Source organism: Cheilinus undulatus, linkage group 16, assembly GCF_018320785.1.
Source record: "Cheilinus undulatus linkage group 16, ASM1832078v1, whole genome shotgun sequence".
NCBI lineage: Eukaryota > Metazoa > Chordata > Actinopteri > Labriformes > Labridae > Cheilinus > Cheilinus undulatus.
The window spans coordinates 16,977,322-17,002,186 of NC_054880.1; the positions used below are offsets into that span (position 1 = coordinate 16,977,322).

Here is a 24,865-nt window from a genome sequence, read left to right on the forward strand (position 1 = left end):
TGTGCACCTTCTCTGACATCCTGAGACCTCATGGGAAATCTGAAGCATTTGAGGACAACGTGCATGACAGGAAAACTGCAAGCAAGGACAGAAATCCATCTTTTCCTAATTTTTTTGTTGAGCTTTGGACAATACTGTTGTGCTCCGGCACAGTGCATTGTGCATTTCTAACAGCCTGGGCTGTCGCTTTAAGACAACGATAGCTTTGTGTCTGATTAATTCAATGTACGGCGACGCGTTAGTGGAGAAACCTTATCAGACTCACAGCCGCACAGAGAGAGAGAGAGAGGAGCAGTGAGCAGACCTGCGCGCTGCTGCTGGGGGATAATTAGGTTTATTCTAGAGTTACCATCACATCGGGGGTATTTTGAAGATGAAGACATCTTGAGGATGGGTTTGGAGTGAAAAGGGAAAAGTCTACATCATTGCAAACGAGGAAAGAGCGGTTCTTAAAATCACAATACATCCGATCAGAGGAGGAGGACTGAAGATCGGGAGGCATGTCGTCGGAAAAACACGGTAAGCTGCTTTTTCTCAAATTGGCCTCATTTTAAAGCCTAAATTAGCTACTTTTAACTCGGGTTTTTAAAACGTATTTGATCCGTGGTCACATATCAGGATGTATGTATATCTTTTTGTCTGTCATCTGCCTGTCCATCCGCTGTTGATGTGGACACACAGCGCTGTTTCTGTCGGATGATGTACCGCTGTGTGGGTGCAGCCTGGAGGGGGGGAAGCCCCTATTTGGGGCCCCATAATAAAAAAAGGTTAAAGTGATATTCTAAAACTATGTGACCATATTTATGTTTGAACTTGCATATTGTCCTTATAGTCAAATGTTTTCTCTTCAAACTAAACCAATTCCTTCGGTAAATGCATGAGATGCTACTTTATGGTTCATGATACAGCTAATATCCCGTTTCCCTGAATGTCATTATGATTACGTGCAGGCCTTCGTACATCTCTGTAGACAGGAGTGTGGGTGTCTCTGCGCGTGCACGGCTTTACTTGTGCGTGTCTTACAGCCTTAATTGGTAATCCTCGTCGTCTGCCGCACTAAAAAAAAAAAGAACATTTTCTGTCATTTTTCCCGTTTTTACCCAAGTCCTTCAACATTTTAAGGTGAGAACTATTGAAGACGTTGCTATGCAGTGTAAAAAAAATGGAGTATTGGTCGTAATGATGTGAATTAAGTTGTGAAAGAAACTGCAAAGGCAGAGTGCACTACAGAATACAGGCTAGGTTAAATTTGACATGCTACGATAAGCAACTTTATAGCGTTATTTATGAGCATGAATGTATTGTTTATGATGTTAAAATATTGTAGATACAATATAGCCCACTTACTTTTAATATGGGCCGCGTTAATACAGCAGAGTCTTCATTTTAAGGCTGAGAAAAGCCATGCTACAATTAGCTTGGTAGGGCTAGTATTATCAGTGGTGATAAGAAAATCAGTAAAGTCTGGGTCTAGCATTCATCTTTATTATGTTAAGTAGAATGGGATATTAACAAATCCTTACATCCGAATTCATGTATAGAATTTTCCCCTGAAATGTCTACATTAATTTAAATAAAGGAAAACTCCTGTTCTATACAATACTTGAATAACATTGTCACCAAAATCAGTGGACACCAGCAAAGCATCTCCCACATCCACCTCATCTTGACTGCTGTCACCAGACAAGGCAATCACCCTTTTACATTTATCCTTTACCCTCATCCATTCATCCCTCCACAATTAAAACATCCTTTGACCCTTACCCTAACCCAACCCACACCTCACCCTGTCATCCCTGCATCACACAACCTTAACCTCATCCTAAATCCCTCATCCCTTACCTCATTCCTTCATCCCTTTATTCCTCAACCTTTACCTCATCCCTTGACCTTTACTTCGTTGCTACATCCCTTCATCCCTTACTTCATCCCTTCATCTCTCAATCTTTATCTCATCCCTACATCCCTTGACCCTTCCTCATCTCTTCATACCTTACCTCTTCTCTGCATCCCTCAACCCATACTTTATCCCTTCATCCCTCCATCCCACACTCCTTGCCTCATCCGTTCATCCCACGTCTCTTGCTAATTACATCATCCCTGCTTCATGCTTTTACCCCACCACTCTTGCCCCATCCCTTTATCCCTCCATCCCATGACCCTTACTTCATACTTTCATCTCTGCATGCTATACCTCATCTTGTCATCCCTCTATCCTTCAAACTTTAGCTCATCCCTTCAATTCCTCCACATTTACAGCATCCCTTAACTCATCCCATCATCCCTTACCTTATCCCTCTATCCCTCAACTTTTACCTCATCCCTACATCCCTTGACCCTTACGTCATCCCTTCATACTCTACCTTGTCTCTACATCCCTCAACCCTTTATCCCTTTATCTCTCCATCCCACACCACTTGCCTCATCCCTTCACCCCACAACTCTTGCTTATTACTTCATCCCTGCTCCTCTAAACCTTTATATCCCGTACCTCATTTCTTCATCCCTTTACCCCACCATCCTTGCCCCATCCCTTTATCCCTCCATCCTACAACCCTTACTTCATCCTTTTACCCCTGCATGTCATGCCTCATCCTTTCATCCCTCCATCCCACTGTACTTACCTTATCCCTCAACCCTTTCCTCATCTCTTCATCTTTCCATCCCATGACCCTTACCCAATTCCTTCATCCCTCAACCCTTGTCTCATCCCTCATTCCACAACCCTTACCTCATCCTTCCATCCCATGACCCTTACCTCTTTCATCACTTAACCCCTACCTCATCCCGTCTTTCCTCCATCCCATGACCCGTGCCTCATACCTTCATCCCTCCATCCTTCCATCTCTTCACACTTACACTCATCTCCTTATTCAAACTTCTCTTATCAATAACATAAACTATCTTAAGTCCACTCTTTTACTGGCTTGGTCTTTGTTAGCGAATTAAAAAAATTAAACTCCTTTTATTATTTGAAGTTCATTACTTACATAACCTCAGATATTTCCTTCTGTTTTCAAAGCTAGAGAATTTTGTTATTTTTACCTACCTTACCACTTTCCCCCATGACACCTTGCATTAATTCTGAGTGTGACTTTTGGTGCTTTTTGTCAAAGTTGTATTTTCGAGACATTAATCCTGATTATAAGAGCAATTCAGAGATTTTTAAAAAGAATGAATATCATCTGTTACACCTCAGATTAGATAATGTAGTTATTTCTCTGCTCTCCACTAATGAGGAATGAGAGGAAAATGTGAAGTGAACTTTATAGCGCCATGTCAGTTTTTCCACAGTAATAAGGATGACTGTATTATGTTAAAGCCTTGAAACTTTAAAGCCAATGAAGAGCCCAGTCAGAGCCTTTCAAATTCTCCCTTTGGTTTGTGTTCTTCTTGTTTTATTAACATCCATGATTGATGTGGTCACCTCTTTAGTAAATCTGAAATTCCACATTGATACATGAAGAATAACATCCTTGATGCAACCAGACAGGGAACAGCATTATGTAGGTATTACTATAACCACGAAGAGAGCAGCAGGCTCATTTCAGAAAACATAACTTATAGATTTTAAACATTTAGCTGGATCTTTGGTTAAAGGAATGAAGCAGTATTTTCTAAAAGATGAACTCTGCTTGAAACAACTTCTGTTGATGGTTAGCCACCATAGGTAGCCACTGGGAGAAATGTTTTTTTTCTGTGTTATATTACCTGAAGTTCAACCCATAATGGTATCTACAATAGAATGCCTTGGAATAAAGGGGATAGTTGTATAGGGCAGATAAAAATATTAATCATTGCCATTGAAATACTGAATGTTACGTCAAAGACTGCTGCATAAAGAAGCGTGAACTGCCACTGGAAGCTCCACCGTTCCCTGTAACATTGGGAACAAACTAGACTTTTCCAAGTCGAGTCGAGGTACACCAATCCATGGCTGATTGTTTTTTTTTTTTTTTTTTAATTGAGCAACAAAAACTTCAGTCTATAGTGTGTTTACTGAACATTGAAGGACACTAAAAAATGTTTGTCCCTCATTCTGTGAAATTTGTCCATGGAACAAAAATGGTAGATTACAGTTATTAACTATATTATGGCATGCATTTTTTGTTGAATAGAGGCTTCAATTTGAAATAATCAGTAAGCTGTGGACGTGGGCAGAATTGAGCAGTGTCTTTAGTTGTCATTTTTTTGCTATTGTTTGGATTTAGAGCTCTCTGACAGCAGAATTTACATACTGTGAGTTCAGTTAGAATACCTTTGAAAACTGTACTCTGCTGAAACAAAGCCAGTGTTGCTTTGTGTATGATTGAATAAGATAAAGGTTATTAACAGACTTAATAAAGAAATAGCTCTCAACAAATTTAATTTTTTAATTTTTTATTTCTTAGTGAGCTGAACCCATACTACAAAGCCATGCTCATAATTCCATCTAAACATTGGCAAACTTTGGTATTAAAGGAATAATGCATGCACTTCACAGTGGGATGATGCTGTGGGATGGGGCCCACTTAGGGAGGTTTCCTACTGTCATTGCGATTTTTGCACATTTTGAGCTGTTGTTTTAAGTTTGTGACTTGAAACTGTTTCATTGATTTATTTATCTCTTTATTCACTCTCACTGACCTATCAGCAGTGCATATGAATGTAATAATAATGGAATCATTTCTCATGGAAATACTCTTTCAATCTCTGGATGCATCTGACATTTACATGCCTGTTTTTCCTTTATGTAGATGTAGCAACTTACAACAGCTGTGTGGTATGTTTGACTGATTATGAGACAGAATGAAACTTAGCTCAGTGCCTATTTACAACATACAATAACAAACTAGATCATAATCAATAAGACTGACTCCTGTTATATATTTTAGACAAGGTGATTCTTAGCATTCAAAAGGCCAAAAACTCTACATGTAATATAGTTTTGAAAACCAGTCGACTGGTGAAGACTGTCACATTGACAACAGTGTTGATTTGATTTAATTCAACCCCCCATCCTTGTATCAATTAAATTAGATCCAAATAAATTTAATAGAACCTTTAAATAGATAAGAAATTAATCACTGAAGATGAAGTATCTCTTAGGGACTTGTAAAAGTCGCTCTGTCTTTGTAATGACTTTTCCTAGTTTACAAGTCACTACAGCACTATGGTTTTGTTCCAGTGTGGTACTTTTTGTCTGTTGTTTCATAAATGTGGATAGAAGCCAGAATTCCAGACATTTTGCTGCCTCATGTTATCACATTTTGAGCTGAAAGCTCCACTCCCACAGTCCTGTCTCCAGATTTTTGATTCTTCACACACGAATTATGAAAACACCAACATGTCTTTCATCCTTCATGGTTGCTGAACCGTTTTATCCCGTCATGACCCTTTTAAGAGCATTGCTTCTGTTCCTCTCCTTGGTCTCTTTCTGGTCCATTTCCTGCCTGTGACGGAGTTTGGGGTCTGTTACGTAAAGCCTGGTCCCCGAGCACAAGTCGTCATCCCTCATCACACTCTCCGCTTCCTCCTTTATCCTCACCACCCTCTCTCTCTCCCCCTCCTTCTCCGCCTCATCATGTAGCTGTCAGAATACATCACCGCTCCTCGACCACCTACCTGCTGCGAAAAACATGACACCCCATCAGTCATTTGTTATGTTAACAAACACAAGGGGGGCAGAGGTGTGAGCATGAGATATTAAGACGTCCAAAATCAGATTGATGCCTTCAACCGTGGAAGAAACATCAACACCTTTGAGTAGAGTAACAATCCTAATGCCATGATATAAATCATATTACAAAAGCACGCTATCACAATATAAATATCTGAGTAAAGCATCTTTCTGAAGAATCAGCTCAATCTTTTATATTGTCATTACACAGAAGACCACTGTGCTAGTATTTATCACGTCAAAATATTAATAGCAATTGAAAAATGTAAAGGGAGCATTTTTTTAGGCTCTGCTCACAGGGGTCAGTGTGTCAGCTCGGTTTTAACATCATTAAATCATCCTAACCATGTCTAAATGCATTGGTTGCTGCAATGTGATTGGCTGACTAGTTATTTACCTTAATGAGCACTAGAACAGGTGTACCTAATAAAGTGATCAGTAAATGAATGTACAGTTGATTCAGACTACTTTTAGGTAAAATACAATAAATACTAACAAAGATGATTTTCTTCCCTGGCTCCGTAACTTTAACCATATGGAAAGATGATTAGTATGAATAAGGCCAAACAACACATTCAGTGGCCTCATCTACATTTCCAATATCATCTGAATCTGACTTTTGCAACCAATTCTTGCTGCATTTTCTCTATATTTCTTCTCCAAACTCTGCTCTGCAACTCCTTGACTCATGTTTTCACCTCCGATCTTTATCAAATAATCTCTGAACCAGATTTTAGAGCCAAAGAAAGTTTATTCCCACTCATACTGCAACTGTAATTGCATCAGATACTGAGCATGTCAGTTTAAAGATACAAGTGCTCTGACAAATGTTCTAACCTGGAAATGCCCTGAAGAATTGCATGGTAGTGAGCACAGCTTTATTGCAGCTGCTGTCTGCATCAATCTGTTGTATTAATTTCGAAGTAATTCAAATAATCTAATCTTTACTCTTATTTACAACACTGAGGTTGAAAAGTAGAGGAATTCCCTTCTGGGGTATTTCTATTGTAGAATGTGCGCAAACAACATAAATAAATTATGACTATTGTGCACAGATGAAAGTTCTGTATCTGCTGCAATATTACTGGGAAAATCTATAGCAATACAGAAAATGATAATGATGGATAAATAGTAGCTGGTCCACTGCAGTGTAGCCAGAGCCAGTAGACTCTGACCCTTCAGTCTCCTTATGAGAGAAGCAGCATAATGTTATTTTTCCCAGATAGCGGTGCAAGTGTTTGTTTACTATGGTCTGAAAAAAAAAATGATGACTACAAATGATGAATCAATTCATAAATACATTGTATGGATAAATTTCACCTTCAGCTGGGAAACCTCCCTTATAAAGCATTTGGGAAGGGCAGGACTAATCAAAAAAAATGTCAGAAGGTGATTGGATGAATGTTCTGTCTGTCAAATTCATGATGGGCCAATCAGAGTGGCATGACAAAATGAGGTAGTAGACGTGCAGCTCCACTGTTGCCTGAGCTATATGAGCTAGCGTCTCTGTAGTGTTTGATCAGTGGAGGTGGCTATGGCCTTGTCCACACAGAGATGAAAATGTTATGCTGTGTTCGATTGTACTCGGAACTTGGAAAGATCTGGGTTGGAAATTCCAACTTCAGAGGTAAAAGTGTTTCATTGCGTAAGCTCGGAAAACATGGCCAGTCGCAAGCTGATGTTTGTTTGGATGTTTTCGAGGATCAAAAATTCCTGCTGGGGAAATATATAAGCTACTTGAGGGAGAGAGAGAAACAACATATGCTGTAAGTATGACTTGAATGCACCAGCGAGGGGAATCCTGCATGTGTCATTGAACTTATACGAGCATCAAAGCGAGCTGTGCAGAGGCCTGTACTGTAGTAACACAAATGCTGAATAAGACGACACATAAAAGTAAAAGTTGAGGGGAAAGTGACTCTGTTTACCTCTCACGGTGTGCGACGCCATTTTGCTATGACGTCATTCCGACCACCTCGGGCTGCTTGGATCTTACCCGAAATTCCGAGTTAGGGTATGCACCAAAGGAGAGAAGAAGATCACAGAAAACTGCAACAAACTTTCTCCTAGTTGTCCTTCTGGTTGTTCTCTGCTGTGGATTTAAGAACATCTGGTGTTTGCTGTTCGCCGTGTTGTTAAAGATGCGGCTGGCTGTCCTAAAGGAGATGAAACAGTCAGCGTTTACAGATTTGTTTACTCTGGGACCTGGTTTCAAAACGTAGCATTTATGGCCTCCCAAAATGCAGTTTCCATATGGATTAAATGCCAATATGACAAAAACTATTGCGTATTGGCTACTCCTGAATTTGCCTCCGTGTGGACGGGGCCTAAAATTTACACCAAGGCCTGACAGGAGAGCTGCAAGAACATTCAGTGTGGTTATTTGCTCTGGTTTTAAAGGTTTGATTAAATGGCCGCCTCTCTATAGCATTCCAAGCTAATTGCTTCTGTAGCGTTAGCCATTGTATACACTGGCTTACAGTACAACTCAACCCCAACCGTAATGATCGCAAACTCATGCCGGAGCAAGTTGGCAGAAGAGTGAAAACAACTTATCTCTTATGAAAATTTTTAGTGCTGTTCTTCATTTTTTAATTTAATAATGACATTTTGTCCAGTTCGATAATACAGCCGCTGCACTATTGCTTCATCCGTGCTAGTTGCTACACTGGTGGCAGCCATTGCTACAGGCTCTCGTGGCAACAATCCCCTGTAGCTACCACCTTGTTCTCTTTTTTGCTGATTGGTCAGATCAGTTTCAGTTCAGCAAAAAAGAGAACAAATCCATCTTTTCAAGATGGATTTGTGGGATGACAGACTAAAAAAGTAGTACCTGCAATACCCAATATCCCCAAAGGGAGCACTAACAGGGAGTCAAATGTTTCTTGAAATCTAAAGATGAGGAGGAACTAGTCCATACGCTGGGAGCATGGACATGACAAGCATTGACACAATTACACCTAAGGTGGAATGATTAATCGGCATGGTAACTGTTATCTATCATGCAATAGCAAAACAACTTCTTTGTTATGAATGTTTTTATTAATTCAACAAAACAGAGAGTATCATTATTTTCATAAATCTAAATAGGGTGACAGCCATCCTTTTACTCTGTAATGCCTCTGAAAAAAACATGGGTTTTATCACTGAGACTGTGTTTCAATCTACGTTAACCCAAAAGAGGTTTGGCCATGTCTCTATAGTCCTAAGAAATGGTCCAGACTACAAAAACCAGCTGTTAAATGCTTTAAATGTTCATTTAACGGTGTATTTTGTTAGTCTTTTAGCTATCTCAAGGCTCCTTTAAGTGGTGTTAGATAACATACACGAGTAAATGCTCTTTGAATTCCTAGATGCCTGACAGACCATCAGATGAAGTTTTCTGTCTCTGAAATGTCAAATTTCTGAATTGTTAATTACCTCTTTTTGAAGAGAGATGGGGAGAGAAAGGTCTAGGTTCTTTTGAGGTAAAAATGTCAATCTCCGTCATCTTTAGCAAACAGGCTGCCCATGTTTTCTTTCTGTGAAGTCTTGGCATGACACTGTGGTCTGTGTAATTGTTTTCCCTGTTTCCAACAGTGAAATAAGCACATTCAACATGCAGAAAAATGTGCTTTAACAGTTAGATAACGTGCTCTCACTCTTACATCGCTCTCCCTTTTATTGTTCTTCCTCTGCTTTCTATTTGTGTTTCCTTCCTACATGTTTTTTTCTAATCTGTCCTCCCTCGTCTTCTCTTCTCTCAGGTCTCGATGAGTCCGGCCGTCAGACCATGCAGCCTCCTCCGTATCTCCCTGGCCCACAAGACCCCAACATCCCTCAGCACCCCAACATGCAGCCTGCCCCGGGCACCCAACCCAACTACCCTCCTCCCCCTCCTCCTCCGGGATCAGAGGGATACCTCCAAGAAACTCAGTTCCACTGTGCCCCGATGGGACCACAGGGAGCTCCACAGGGCTACACGGTCCAGACACAGGGCCCTGGAGGCACTCTGCCTCACCCACCTGTAGGATACCTCCACCCAGGCTACCCACTTCAGCTGCAACCTTGCACAGCCTACGTACCCGTCTACCCTATGGCATCGGTGAGTCAGAGACTAATAAAACCTTACAGGTCTAATATCAGGCTGGTGCAGACTCGGCTCAGTTTATGATACATTTCATTTCCGCCTCAGATCATGGGTAATGGTTCCTGTGTTTTCAGTGGCACAAATTTGTGCTTTCAACCACAGAAATATTCATGAAGACATTGATTTTGACACTCTACAAGAGCGCCTCTTGGAAAGATCTATGCAATTTAGATTCTTTAAATTAGAGGCCATTTTCTTTTCTATCAATTAGAAAAAAATACCTTTTGTCAGAAATGTAAATTGCATGTACAACAGATCATTTACAAGGTTAACTATCTTTTCGTTAGAATAGCACAAATTAGTGCATAAATACATTATTTAGACAAAAGTATTTGGCCACCTGACCATAAAAATGGGGACTGTAATGACATTTTTTTCAAATACATATACTTTAATTTGGAGGTGGCCCTCCTTTTACTGCTGTAACAGCCTCCACTCTTCTTGATCTGCCAAACTCGCCCATCTGACCGCCAACAGTCCAGTGTCTGTTGGTAATGTGAGGCTTGCATGCAGCTCCTCGCCCATGGAAACCCTTTCCATGAAGCTCCTGCTGCACAGCTTTTGAGCTCACATTAATGCCAGTGGAAGTTCAGGACTCTTCATGCACCGTAGCATTCACTGACTCTGCTCCGTGATTTTACGTGGCCTCCGCTTCATGGCTGAGTTGCTGTTGTTCCTAAATGCTTCCACTTTCAAACACTATCACTTACAGCTGACTGGCATATCTAGCAGGGATTAAACTTCATAAACTATCTTACTGCAAAGCTGGCACCCATCACAGTACCACATTTGAAGTCACAGAGCTCTTAAGAACGACCCATTTTGTATGCAAATGTTTGATAGGTGCTTGATTTTATACACCTGTGGCAACAGGTCTGATTGAAACACCTGAAATCAATAATTAACAGGTTTAGCCAGATACTTCTGTCTATATAGTGTATTTCTGTAAAACATACCCCAAATGAACTGACAAGGGAGAGAGTTGGACTGCAGCTGCGGTGGGCCTAGCAGTTAGCTAACAGCTAGCCACATTAGCTTTTTCACTCAAAAGTCATGTTTGATTGTGCGAGATTTGCCGTTTGGAGACTCCAGTAGCTGGTGAACAGAATCTGTTAGTGTGTGGTGTGCTGTTTTGATCCTCTTGTTCTACACCACACACTTTACAAACAATACTTTCAAATCTGTGAATATTTTTCCAGCATGTGTGGGGTCATTCAGAGTGAAAAAAATCAGATATAATTTTAAAAATCTTCATGTGTTTGGAAGGCTTTAGTGTTTTACCTCTTGTTAAATTAGTTTTTTTTCCAAAGGTAGTCAAGAGGTTTGAAATCATACTGGAGATCATAGTTTATCATTACCTATCCCTCTTTCTCTGTTTCTTGTCATCTCTTTAATACTGGTTGTCAAAAAAACATAATATTTCAAAAAAGCAAACATCAATTTTTTTTGGCTGAGCCATTCACGTTTTCCATTACTGTTCAATTGTTCCCAAGATCTTCAGTAGTGACCAATTTGTTTCTTTTATCTTTTAATTCCTTTTCACTTTTTCGAGGAGTAATTTAACAGTTGCACATGAATTATCAACAACTTTATTCATTCCTTTAGAAATGTCAGTCATTTCACGTCTAGTATAGACTTTGTTTATCCTGTGTGAATGCATAAAAACTGACATCAAGGGATAACTCATAAATTATCCAAGGTCCCTGGATAAGACTAATCCTGTGCAAAAAGGACTTTAGGTTTGCACATTTGTACATAAAAATCATATCTTTTGGAAACTCAAAATTTTAAAATCTGGCCCCGAAGTGTGATTGTAGTCAGCAAACATGTATTTATTTTGGAGTTTGATTTTAACCTTGTCATCAGTGGCTTAAAACGACATTTTAAACTCTGTTAAGTATCAAACTACAGCAGTGCTGCTCATGAAACTTTGACATGCAAGATTCTTTGATATGTAAATGTAAAATGCTACTCTTCTTTTGTTCTGTCTCCTTGCTCTTGAGGTTAGTCTGCTTTAAAAACCCCTTGTACTAACTCTCTCTCTCTCTTCACTCAGGGTCAACCCTACATGCCTGCTGGGGGAGGCCACCCAGCGATCCCCCCTGGCCAGATTCACCCCATGCAAATGCCCCCAAGCATCACCCTGATGGACCGTAGACCGCCTCACGACTACTTGCCCATCGCTGTGCTCACTACTGTCTGCTGCTTCTGGCCCACAGGCATCATTGCCATCATCAAAGCCGTGCAGGTTAATGACACTTCATGATATCTTTTCTTCTTTGAGGTCCATTAACATAATGTCCTCTTTCATAGACTTTGAGGTGTCTGCCTCTATAAGGCAGGTGCGCCTGCCTTATAGAGGGAACCTGTCGTTAGAAATTGGAGCATGCACAAAAGCAGAGCAGTTTATATACTGCGTCTTTTCATCCCACATCCTGAGGGATGACATTGCAGTGGTCATTAATGATTGTACAGGTTCTTAGTCATGCTGGCAGCTCAGCTGTGTAATATCTCAACAGCTAATGGATGGATGGCAATGAAATTTTGCACAGGCATTCATGGTTCCCTTGAGATGAAATTCACTTACTCGAGTGAACCTCTGACTTTTTGTACAATGTCTCGACAGCATAAGAATGAATCACCCGAAAATGTGGTGCACGCATTTATATCCCTCTGAAGATGAAATATCGAAGATTTATTTCAATTTTCCAGCATGTTCTCACTCCAAAGAAGTCATTTTGTTTCATGAGGATTTGAAGTCTGATCACACAGTATGAAGACCAAAAATATCAGCTTTAAGTGGCACATCGGATCGGCCAGACAAGCAGGGCTTTACTTACAGGCTTTTAACCTTTTCATGACAGTTTATAACAAATGACCTATGTGCTTTATCTTAAAAGGGTTACCAATGTGGTGATTGCAATGTAACTGACACATCAGCTGAATGTTAGCTGATATCGGCCCCATTTTTGCATGCATCGATGTCAATAGCTGACTTTTGAATTGCATCAATTTAAAGCTGGTGAGCTACTTCACATGACTGCTGATTCAGACAGAAGTCGCCTGTTTGTTTCAGTGATCAAAAGTGAACTAAAATATTGGACTAATCAGTGCTATGCAGTTTGTAAGACATGTTTCAATGACATTTTAACAGAGGTTGGCACCCTTAATCAAAATTGTAGACTGTAATCTGTTAACCAAGACATTCATTTTGATAGTTAACCATCAGTTATTATCTAAAGTTAAAATGTTTACCAGTATTGTCAAAAAAAAGCCTAAAATATCAGTTTGTTTCAATGTCAACAGCTTCAAGTTGTGAAGAGGCCATGATTACTTAGAAAATTCAGAGTGTTCACCACAGATGGCCCATCGGTCAGGTTACATCCCATGTATGTGGTTAGTCCAGGGTTGATTCTTGCCTGTGGCTTTTTTCCTTGCATATCACTCCTGTCTCTGGCTCTATCCTCTGTCCTACTTATTTTTCTGTCTATAAAGGCACAAAAATAAAACCAGAAATATGTCTTTAAAGAAGAAAAATAAAAAATAAAACTCAGAATTACATCAGTCTGAATAGAAAATCTACACATAATCTAAACTTTTTGATTCATCACCCCTGTTTAAAGTGTGTAAGTTCATGTAGGTCAAGCAGCATTTCACAATAAGAACACACAGAGCAGAGACAGATATTATGGCTTGTTACTCAAAAGCTCTCTAAAGAGAAGGAGGTGTTATGCTCTTGTCAGCTTGTCCATGTCCTATCTTACCATGTCAGGTTTGAATTCTTCTTTCTAAAATTAAGCATATAGACTGTGGTTAAACTGCAGTATGCATTCATTGTTACACCAGTTGCATCTTCCATCTACTTTGATACCCTGACCTGACATAAATGGCATGTCTAAATCAAGTTTGCACATCTAGACTCTGCAATTTTACTCCATTCTTCTTTGCAAAACAGCTCAAGGTCAGTCAGGTCACACAGGTTTTGGGCCTGGAGAGCCCTTTCAAGTCCATCCACAAATTCTGTATCAGACTGAGGTCTGGGCTTTGACGCAGCCACTTCCGAACATTCACCTTGTTGTCTTTAAACCATTTCTGTGTAGCTTTCTCGGTATGTTTCGGGTCATTGTCTTGCTGGAGAATAAATCTTTGCCCAAGCAGTGGTTCTCTTGCAGGCTGTATAAGATTATCCACCAGGATTTTCCTCTATTTTGCCACATTCATTTTACCCTCTGCCTTTACAAGCTTTCCTGTACCGGCTGCTGAGAAGCACCCCCACAGCATAATGCTGCCACTATCAAGCTCCACAGTGGGGATGGTGTGTTTGTGGTGATGTGCAGTGTTTGGTGTTCACCAAACAAAGGGACTTGTCTGATGGCCAAAAAAAGCACCATTTTGATCTCATCAGGCCAAAGAACTTTCTTCCACTTTACCATGGAATCTCCTAAATGCTTTTTGGCAAACTCTAGTCAAGATTTAATCTGAGTTTTCTTCGGCAGTGGCTTTCTCTTTGCCACTCTCCCATAAAGCTTGACTGGTGAAGAACTGGGCAACAGTTCCTTTAGAGTAGTCATAGGTGTCTTGGTGGGCTCTCTCACAATTTTCTTCTTGCACGGTTACTCAGTTTGTGAGGACGGCCTGATCTAGGCAGACTTAAACATGTACTATATTCCTTCCATTTCTTGATGATGGATTTAACTGAACTCTGGGGCCTTGGATTATTTTCTGATCCATCCCCTGACTTATACTTTTCAATAACCTTTTTCTCTGAGGTGGTTGGAGTGTTCCCTTGTCTTCATGGTGAAATGGTAGCCAGGAATACTGATTAATCAGTGACTGCACCTTCCAGACACAGGTGTCTTTATACTTCAACCAGTTGAGACACAATCACATCACTCTGGTGATCCCCATTTCCCTAATTATGAGACAACTGGCTAATATTGGCTGGACATCTGTTGAATTAGGTCAACCACTTCAAAGGGGGCGAACAGTTATGCAGTCACTTATTTGACATGACATATTTTTATGTATTTTCATTGAAGTTTTTTTTGTCTTAAAGCCTAATTATATTGACCATGATTGATTTCTAAAATCAATAAAAGGGTAAAACATCCAAGGGGGGAACACTTTTGATATAGTGCTCTTCTTGATACATTGGGATGAGTCAATACATATTTCTTTTTTTGTGTTGTTTCACTCTTTTCAGAGCACAAGACTGCCAGCATCACACACAAACTCATAGCTACCAGTCTGAATTTGGGGGCCTGTTGGGAATCTTAGTCTGACTTAGGCAAGGCTTTTCACTCATAATCCTGAAAATTGATCAAATACAGCAGAAAACTGCCAGTGTTAATATCAAATTTATACTGCACATTTAGAGATGATATAGCCTGTACTGTGCATTATTTAGCAGCACCTACATTACACCTACATTTCTCTATAAGACCTCTGCATTTAGAGGCTTAAGCTGCTCTTTTACAGGCCCTTTACTAATGCTAATTCAACACACAAGTGAAGTTGAGCGTGATGCCAGACATGTAAAGGCTCAGTCTGGTGGCTCTCATGCCTGTTGTTTGCCTCTGTAAAGGCAGACTGTGCTGACCAACATGCACACAACACACCACATTATGTAACTGCACCATTGTCGCTGCAACGCGATAGAATGGATTTTCTCCTCTGGGCCCGCTCAGCTGGCTTTGAGCTGAGTCGAGCTGACAAGGCATGGACCCACCGGTCTGAGCTGTGTGTGTGTGTGGTTATGCTGTGTTAATGCTGTGTGGAGTGGCCTCTTTCTGCACATTGGGCCTGTGCTGCAGTGAAATCGATCCATTCATGGTGTTTTAGACTCTCTCCTGCTCCCACTCGTGCATCTTCTTGTTACATAACAACTAATTTTCTCCTCTCTCTCTCTCTCCCTCTCCTACACATGATCCCCTCTCTCCTGCATCACATAGGTGCGTACGGCGATAGCCAGAGGGGACATGGTGACAGCGGAAATAGCCTCCCGTGAGGCACGCAACTTCTCCTTCATCAGCCTAGCTGTTGGCATCGCCTCCATTGTGCTGTGCACCATCCTCACCGTGGTGGTCATCATTGCCTCGCAGCACCACGATGACGACTGGGAGCCCTAACTCTACGCAGAAAGACGTGAAATCACGGCATATTTTAGCTAGCTAACTACTCTCAATTGTTTCTGAGGAAGTAGGAGCACCAAAAATGCAATCCAAACTGCTACCGCATTGCTGGCCCTCTGTGTTCAGTTACACATCCAGCTCTGACTTAACCCGCTGTCATTCAACACACCACCAACCAAAAACAATCAATCACCGCTAATGTTGAAACACCAAATACAAACAGCTGCTAAATGAGGTCCAGAATTGCTGTCAGCTCTGCGATCGCTTAATATTTACCCTCAAATATGAGCTGCAAGAGGGCAACAATGCTCCTTGAATTAATAGTTAATATGACACTGATTCATTCATTTTGATTATTTACTTTGGTGAAGTGATAAATGGCTGTGTGATACAACAAAATCTACAAAACAGGCCCACACAGATGTATCTATGGTAGTTGAATGCACATTTTAATCTAAAAAAGTACGTGTTTTTCTTCTTTATAAACAAAAAAGTGCCATGCTGAATGAAAAGTGTTGCTCTAGAGTAGTGTTATTGCCAGGAAAAGAGACTGTAAAGCTGATTTAAAGTGTTCAAGGGGCTGATCAATACACATTTAACACACCAAATGGAGAAAGGACTGATAGAGTGTCTAATGTAACCAACAGAGTATTTATTTGAGATTGGATGTTTGTGACTTACATGTTTTTTTTATTTATTTAAACTCTTATTTAATAAGTTATTCAATATCTACCCATGCACTGACTTTGTTTGCTTTAATTTACAGTATATCACTAGTTTATTGCAGCAGTTTGACACTTTGCAATCGGCTTAAATTTGATATTTGAAGATTTTGCACCTTGTAGTAACCACATAAGATGATGCAGCTGCGTATATCTATAGATATTTTAGTGCATGATAAATATAAATTCTAGCTGATGGGCGTCTGGTGCAAAAATAGCTTATCTTCCATCTGTTGATGGGAATATTTCCTTGAAAAATGTCTAGAAATGTGTGTTATAGTATTTCTAAAACAAGCTGCTGTGAAAACAAGAATATTAAGGAGACAAGTATCTGATTCTAAGATTTTCAGATACTGTTTTTTGCAAGTATTTTTAAAGTGTTTTGGCCTATTTTGTGTTGCACATCTCTTATCTATTTATCCAATCAGACACTGTATATGAAACTGTAGTGCAACGTTAGACTTACGAGGCATCATAGCCCTGCATGTCGTCCTCAGTTTGTTTCCATTTGTCTTAAATATCAAAGTTAGGAGTGGAGGCTGAGAGTTCCTGTGATGTTGCTTCACTGTTGTAATCACAAAGAGTCAGAGGGGATTCACTCAACGTGAGTTTCCATAATGTAGCGCAGCTCTGAGCGGCAGGTGTGCCGCTGTCAGTTCGAGCTGTAACGATACAGCTTGAATATTATGTGAGGGTTGCTGGAGTTACTGGAGAATAGAAAATGAATGTTTTACAAAGAAGAGACTGACAAAATATTAATGCCTATGCTGTGTTGTAGCACTTTCTGCTCTTTGAAGTCTGTCCCCCGTTCCTTTTCTCTCTCTCTGTCTTTTCCTCTCCCACACATGAGTAATTGGACCTATTAATACATTCTTTTCCCTTCCTCTTTTCCTATGTTGGTCCCTTTGATGATGCTATTTTTAAAAGAATTATACAGAGGTATTAAAAATAATGTTTGTAGACGATGAACACAAATAGAAACAGTGAAAATACAGTTTATTCTGTAGTTTATATATAACTATTGTCACTGTTATTGTCATTATTATTATTTATCATGATAAATTATCACTTATGTATAATATTAAGTACATCTTGGCCTGTATTTATTAAATATTTACATATCTCGACCACATATTTAAAAAACAACAATTACCCTTATGTATTACCCTCAACAACTTATGTCCAGAACTGAAAGGCCGGAATTAATTTATTCTAAGATTTACTCAGAGTTTCAGATGTATTTTCATTTCTTTTTATCTAAGAAAAAGTCTATTAAAACATTTGAGAAATTTTTTGTGATGGCCTGCTTATGCTAATTTAACGTTCTTAAAAGAGCCTTTGTTAAAATTTAACTAAAACGGCCTGGCATATTTATCTTTCACAAAATATATGAATGCCAGACAGGAGAAGTACAGGGGTTGGTAGAAGAAGAAAAAGTGTACGACCATTGTACTCAAGTAAAAGTACAGTAAATCTGGTTAAGATTTACTTAAGTAAAAATAAAAAGTGTTTAAAGTTTGCTTCAAGTACTGAGTAGCTACTGAGGAGTTGCACAGTAAAATATAATCTTTTATTGTTTGCCATGAGAACAAGAGAGTAGATCTCCAACCAGATTGTTCCGGTAAAGTCACACGTCTATAATAAAGTAAAATACACCGAAAAATTGACTGTTAACTAATTTCATATAGACTACACTTTTGAAATCCTTACATATCTCACAGTGAAACAGAAAATCTGTGGCAAGTTGGTTCTCCTCTGGCAAGAACAAAGCAGTGAGTCAACCTCATAGTAAGGCAAATTATACTTTGCATCTCAGGACATAAACTCACAAGTGCAAACTCGAACTCCGCAGATAACTTCACTCATAGTGCAAATGTGTTTCACATAAAAAAAACAACAATCCACTGTAAAGATGACCAAAAGAATCCCAAGAGGGATCACTGTACAACATCCAAACACAACTAAAGACAAAAAACACATCTAAACTGTTTACAACAGCTGTTTGGGGATATGATGTGGAATAGTTCTCTCACTATGTTCCTCTGTGGAGTCAACAGGCGGAAAAGGTACAAAAGTATTATGCTCATGTAAAAGTACAATTACTCTGGTTACTTAAGTAAAATTACTGATTTCAAAATGTACTCACAAAGTACATGTACACGGAAAAACTACTCAATTACAGTAATTTGAGTTAATGTAATCATGACTTTCCCCCTCTTGTAAAGAGGAAGGGAGGATGGTTTTGGATTTTGAAAAGTGAAACGTGACCTCCACAATTTTAAGGGGACATATTATGCAAAATACACCTTTTCAAGCTTTTCTAAAAACAAATATGTGCCCCTGGCCTGTCCACAATCCCCTTAAGTACCAGAAAAATCCATTCCCTCCCCCCTGTCTTTCACCACCTTTCAGAAAATGTGTGCTGAAACAAGTCGTTCTCAGATTTCCCCCTCATGATGTCAAGTGGGGAGTTAGCCCCACCCCCAGGTTCGGTTGGCCCTCCCCACTTGGAAAGAAAGTCCTGCCCTCTTCTCCTGAGCAGGAGATCCACATCCATTAAGCCACATCCATGTCCAGAGAGGGGTGTGGTCAGGGGCAGAGTTAGACAGCTCATTAACATTCAAAGCCACAGACACAGAAATGGCTTGTTCTGAGCAGGGCTGAAACAGAGGGGTTTTTAGACTACAGATATCCTATACTGGGGTGTTTTTTCAGCTACAGACTTCACAGGCATGTTTTGGGGACCTCTGAGACCAATATAAACTTGTCTTAAAAGGGTAAAATATGTCCCCTTTAATGAGCTCATCCTTCAGTCAGAGTGGACATTAGTGAAAGCTGTAAAGAAGATCCTGCAAAGCGTTCTTATGATATCATGTTCTTAAGCAAGGCATGAACATAAGAATGTGTTTATTGACAAAACTTGCTTTTAAAAACCTGGTGGCATTAGCTAAGCGGAGGAAACAGTTTCTACCGTAAGGTCTACCTCTTAACCCACTGAATTGTGTCTTTTTCCTCTTCTATCTTTGATTGTATTTAGACAAATGGAAACCATGTTTTAAATGAGCTTTAGACAGACTTTCAGGTGGATTTTCCTCTTTTTTCGCAAAGCTCTTTGTTCCAGAAGTTCAACTTTAGGCTAAGGCAATCAAATCAATCTTCACATCACGTTTCTTTCAAAAAATAATCAAACCAGTCCATCTAAAAAGATCTCTGTAAGCTGTTTGATAAATACAGGCCTGTCCTTATATTGATGCATTGATATTTCAGTGTTAAAGAGTAAATGAAGCACAGTGATGTTTAGTATTAATATTATACAGAAGACTGGCAGTAAGTGTGTCACTCCTAGCATATAGTTTATATAATAGCTAGGCTGCATCTCCCTGTGTGCTTTCTATTAGGGCCTCTCTGTAATATGAACTATAGCTGTTCACCTTAACAGCTCAGAGATGCAATCCTCATTTCATTTTCCTATTTTTCTTTCTTTTTGTTTTTGAGCCTGTAAATGCGATGGGATGCTTGTTCAAGGAGACAAAAAAGGTTAACCTATGTACATGTGGTTCTCTTTGGGGTTTCTACTTATTTTCATGGCTGTGTTGCACACGCATTGGTTGTTTCTGAATTCAGTTGTTTGAGTAACAAATAAAAGAATCATTTTTGGGTTGTGAACGATGCTCGGGTGAAGGCGGTCTCTCAGTCTGTCTCCATTCTCTTAGTCTCTCTGTGGCCTTTCCTCTCTCCCCCATCACTAGGGTGCTATTTATAGTTGCCCCGGTTTTTTCCCGCTCTCTCTCTCTTTTTCCTCTCCCTGTCATAACATGAACTACTCTATCCTTCACTATCTTATGTTATATAAGGTCTTACAGGATTTTTTCTGGAGCGCATTTTGTCGACATGGTGATGACAATTTTTTAGTGCACAAAAATAATACAAAGCTAGTGCCTCCCCATCCTGACAAATGTAACATCAACCCAGGGATATGTCCTAATGTCTCTTAGGTGTCCCTGACCTTACCTCTAGTGCCACCCTGTGGTTAATATTGGGAATTTTGGATTTAAACGTCCCAGACATTATTGAACGATCTCAATTTGTCTAATACTGTGGTTTACAACACCATGCCAGCAAAAGCACATCAGCGCCAGCTGTACACGTTCTATATTTTTTCTCATGCCTTTCCTGTCAGCCATAATGTTAAATTTCATGTCTTTTGCAGAAAATATCTAATTAAACAAACTATTCTAATATATATATCTCCATAATCCAGTCCAAAAGGGGGCAACTGGACTTAATTAAGGTTCTTTTGCCTTTCCTCCAAGAGGCTTTTTCAATAGGGCTGTTCAACAATGGTAAAAATGGTAACCACTATTATTTGAGATCACAAGTATTAAACACAATTATTGATTACACAATCTAAATTACAAGCATTTATCAAACTCAAACAACCTTAACACTTTGGAAAAAAAATCAATCAATTAATATAAATGAGTGAAAAAACATTGAGGGAAAATAAAAATTATTACTTTCATAGACAAAATATCACAACAACCACTGCACCATTTACCACTTTTCAAAACCTACGGACTAAATGAATGTGACAGCGTGTGGCACAGTAACCATTTAATCACGATTATCTTGTTTTCATGATAATGGGAAGCCAAAATATTGATTGAAACTGAAACTCAATTAATTTCTTAGCATAATAAACTCATAATATTATTTAAAGTCTTGAAGACTATACACAAAATGAGCGATACAGATTAACATTTTACCTTTCATTCAACATCTTTACCTATCTTTATTGTTAGCTTGTTAGCTGGGTTATGTTAGCATTTAGCTAGCAGCCCCACTGTGCTGCTTCACTTGGTTGCATAATTTAGCAAAAAGTAACTTAATTGCTTTATTTTTAATGTTTCACATAAAGATAAATACATAGCTAGCTTCTGTCCACCTGGATAATTTGACCAAATTGTACTTACTTTCCCTTTTTTTCTTTAGTCCCTTGCTCCTGAGGCTAATATGTGTAGCTGCTACTAGCTCCAATTTGTGCTCAAGCTAGCTGCTAACAGTTTTCCTAACGGAGCCTTTCATGTAAAAATGATGCTTGAGGACCTTTAGGTCACTAAAATTGCCATTTAATTGCAATTAGTTGCTAAAATTAACTTTAAAACTCTGTTTGGCCAACGACAGCAGCAGGCCTTTTAAAAAGATGTAGCAACCTTTGTCACAATAATATTGTATTCACCTGGTTATTTGCTGATGTTTCTTTATTATTAAAACTACTTCTTGTATCTATACAGGTTTAGTGAAGACACAGACAATGAGGCCCATAGAAAAGAGGTTTGAGGGAGAAATGGAAGTTGGACCTGATCCAGCCTGTGTATGCAGGATCACAGATGGCCATTTAGCCTCCCAAGGAGAAGCAGCATCTCTGAGATCATTTAACTTGGCCTCACGCTGCACGCCTCTCTCTTTCATCACACAGTCACAGCATCCCCTGGGTGGGCCGTGCTGGCTGTCTCGCTGCATGTGTTTGTGTCATCATGAAGCTTCCTTGCTGGACTGTCACTATAGCCGCAGCGTCAGGACTGATGGGTGATCGCTGGATCGTGAGGGAATGAGGGAAATAAAACCCAGCATCCTGCAAACACCGATGCATGCATCACTGGTACACCTACACACAAACAACCAAAGGTGTGAGGACTAAAAACAGCGTCACGTGGCTCTGCTCTGCTGCTGACATTTGAGATAACGTAGCTAGAAACTAAAGCCAATGATTCGTGTTAACCTTCCTTTCAGCATCATTACACGCAGGCATCAAGGGGAATCTCCTTTTTACCTTCATGCTTCTGCTGTCTTTGTCTACCCAGACCTCAAGCAGTGAAAGAAGTCTTTGGATCTTTTACTTCAATAGAATTGAAGACTTGAACTGAATTCTCAAAACAATAAAAGGCAATAATCCATCAGGAATAACTGATATAACTTCAGTTCTAGTTTCAGAAGTAAAAAGTTACAAAATTTAAAATATAAAATCCTTAAGTTTCTAATATTTACGTCTTATACCTTTACACTGGAATTTGCAGAATATTTATGGTTTATACTTACGCAGCACAGCAGCTCAGAGAAATATTGCACTTTTATTCTACAATTGTCAGCCATTTCAAATGTGTAAGTATGCACATAATCCTAATTGCTTTTAAAGAAGTTTTCAAAAGCATAAGGAACCATCTTCATAAAGATTGACCATTTCTCTTTTCTCATCCTGCAAAGCTTCATGCTGGTATGCCTGTCGTCCAATTATCCTCAAGGTAATGTTTTTTTCTTTTTTAAAGGTTCTGCTTGTCCCAAACTATATCAACAGTATTTGGCCACCTAACTATTAAACAAACAGGTACTGTAGTGTTTTTTGGGGACTTTGTACCCAGTCATTCTGTAGAGGGTCTTTAAGGACAAGCACTGATGTTGGTTGAAAGGCCTGGCTCTTAATGTCCCTTCCAGTCAAGAGTACCTAGATGCAGCCAGGACCTCCACTTCATATCGGAAGTCAGATGAGCGCCGCCATATCTCGTCTTCTAATACCGGAAATCACTTGAACTGAACGTCTTCTTCGTTGTTTTCTCCTGTGTCGCCACCGTATTAATAGAGGCAAGTCAGCCACATGAGGAAAAACCAGTAGATGAAAAAAATGTGTGTTTTTGGGTTAACAAGCACAGTGATAACATTACATTAATTTAAATGAATCAATTTATCATCCAAATTCACGTATCACTGAGCACAGACATAATAGCTATGCAACCAGAAATTGACTGTCGGCGTCGCCGCTACCATGTTGCCAGAGGCAAGTCTGCTTTGTCATTCAATACAGTAGACAAGGATTGTGCAATTTTTCTGAATTAAAAGTTCAAATGATGAGATTACATGGATTTTTATGAAACATATATAAGAAATGATCCATATTAAAATAATGACTGACAGTGAAACATAAAAGCAGAATCTGCTTTCTTGTATTTTCTCTGTTAAATCAAAAGACGTACTGCATGATTTAAAATAAAAGAATTTTCTATATAATAGTTTCATATATGTAAAGATATTTTTATTTTGATTTATATATTTATATATACATATTAAACTGATCATTTGAGCTTTTATTCCGAAAACTTGCACAATTCTTGTCTACTGTATTGAATGACATAGCAGACTTGCCTCAGGCAACATGGCGGCGACATTGCCATCCGGCCAGCCAGCCAATTTCCCGTTGCATATTATGTCTGTGCAAAGTGACACTTGAATTTCGATCATAAATCTATTTATTCAAATTAACATTATGTAATCGCTGGGCTTGTTAGTCTGAAAGTCATGTATTTTCATCTACTTGTATTTCCTTATGTAGCTGACTTGCTTCTATTAATATGGCCGGGACACAGGAGAAACCAATGAAGAAGACGTTCAGTTCAAGGGACTTCCGGTATAAGAAGACGAGAAATGGCAGCGCTCGTCCGACTTCCGGTATGAAGTGGAGGTCCACGGCTGCATCCAGGTCCCTCTCCTTCCAGTTCATCCCAAAGGTGTTTGATGGGGTTGTGGTCAGGGCTCTTTGCAGGCCAATCAAGCTCTTCCAACCATGTCTTTATAATCCTTGCTTTGTCCACTAGGGCGCAGTCATGTTGGAACAAAAAAGACCCTTCCCCAAACTGTTGTCACACAGTTGGAAGCATAGCATTGTCCAAATTATCTTGGTATAGTAGAGCATTGAGTTTGCCCTTCACTGGAGATGAGGGGCCTAGCCCAAACCCAGAACAGATCCATACCATAACCCCTCCTCCACCAAACTTGGCACCGTGCAGTCAGGCAAGTCACACTCTCCAGACATACACAAAACCCATCCGACCGCCAAATATAGAAGTGTTATTTAACACTCCACTGAACACGTTTCCACTGGTCTAGTCCAGTATTGGTGTGCTTTACACCGCTTGGCTATGGAAACCAATTCCATGAAACTCACTGTTTTTATGCTTACATCCATACTCTGGGGCTGAGTTGCTGTTGTTCCTAAACGCTTTCACTTTCTAATAATACCACTTACAGTTCATTGTGGAATATCTTGTGGTGATAACATTTTACGAACCAATGAGCTCTTCAGAACGACCCATTTTGTATCCGAAATGTTGTCAATGGAGACTGCAAGGCTAGGTGCTTGATTTTATACACCTGCGGCAAGGGTCTGATTGAA

General features: G+C 39.6%; 1 protein-coding gene across 1 annotated transcript; it reads left to right on the forward strand.

The window, feature by feature from the left end:
* The first annotated feature begins 194 nt into the window (after window positions 1-194).
* Window positions 195-20,307, forward strand: prrt1 (proline-rich transmembrane protein 1). The gene is made up of 4 exons (XM_041809759.1): window positions 195-519; window positions 9,406-9,743; window positions 11,845-12,036; window positions 15,740-20,307. Exons 1-4 carry the CDS (start codon window positions 501-503, stop codon window positions 15,914-15,916), a joined length of 726 nt encoding a protein of 241 aa, XP_041665693.1. The 5' UTR covers window positions 195-500; the 3' UTR covers window positions 15,917-20,307.
* Window positions 20,308-24,865: the final 4,558 nt, after the last annotated feature.

What these genes read in the sequence shown, in the direction of transcription:
- prrt1 (XM_041809759.1), top strand. An exon ending in CCGTCTACCCTATGGCATCG is followed by an intron (nt 9,744 to 11,844) that starts GTGAGTCAGAGA and finishes CTCTTCACTCAG; the next exon opens with GGTCAACCCTACATGCCTGC. An exon ending in CCATCATCAAAGCCGTGCAG is followed by an intron (nt 12,037 to 15,739) that starts GTTAATGACACT and finishes TGCATCACATAG; the next exon opens with GTGCGTACGGCGATAGCCAG.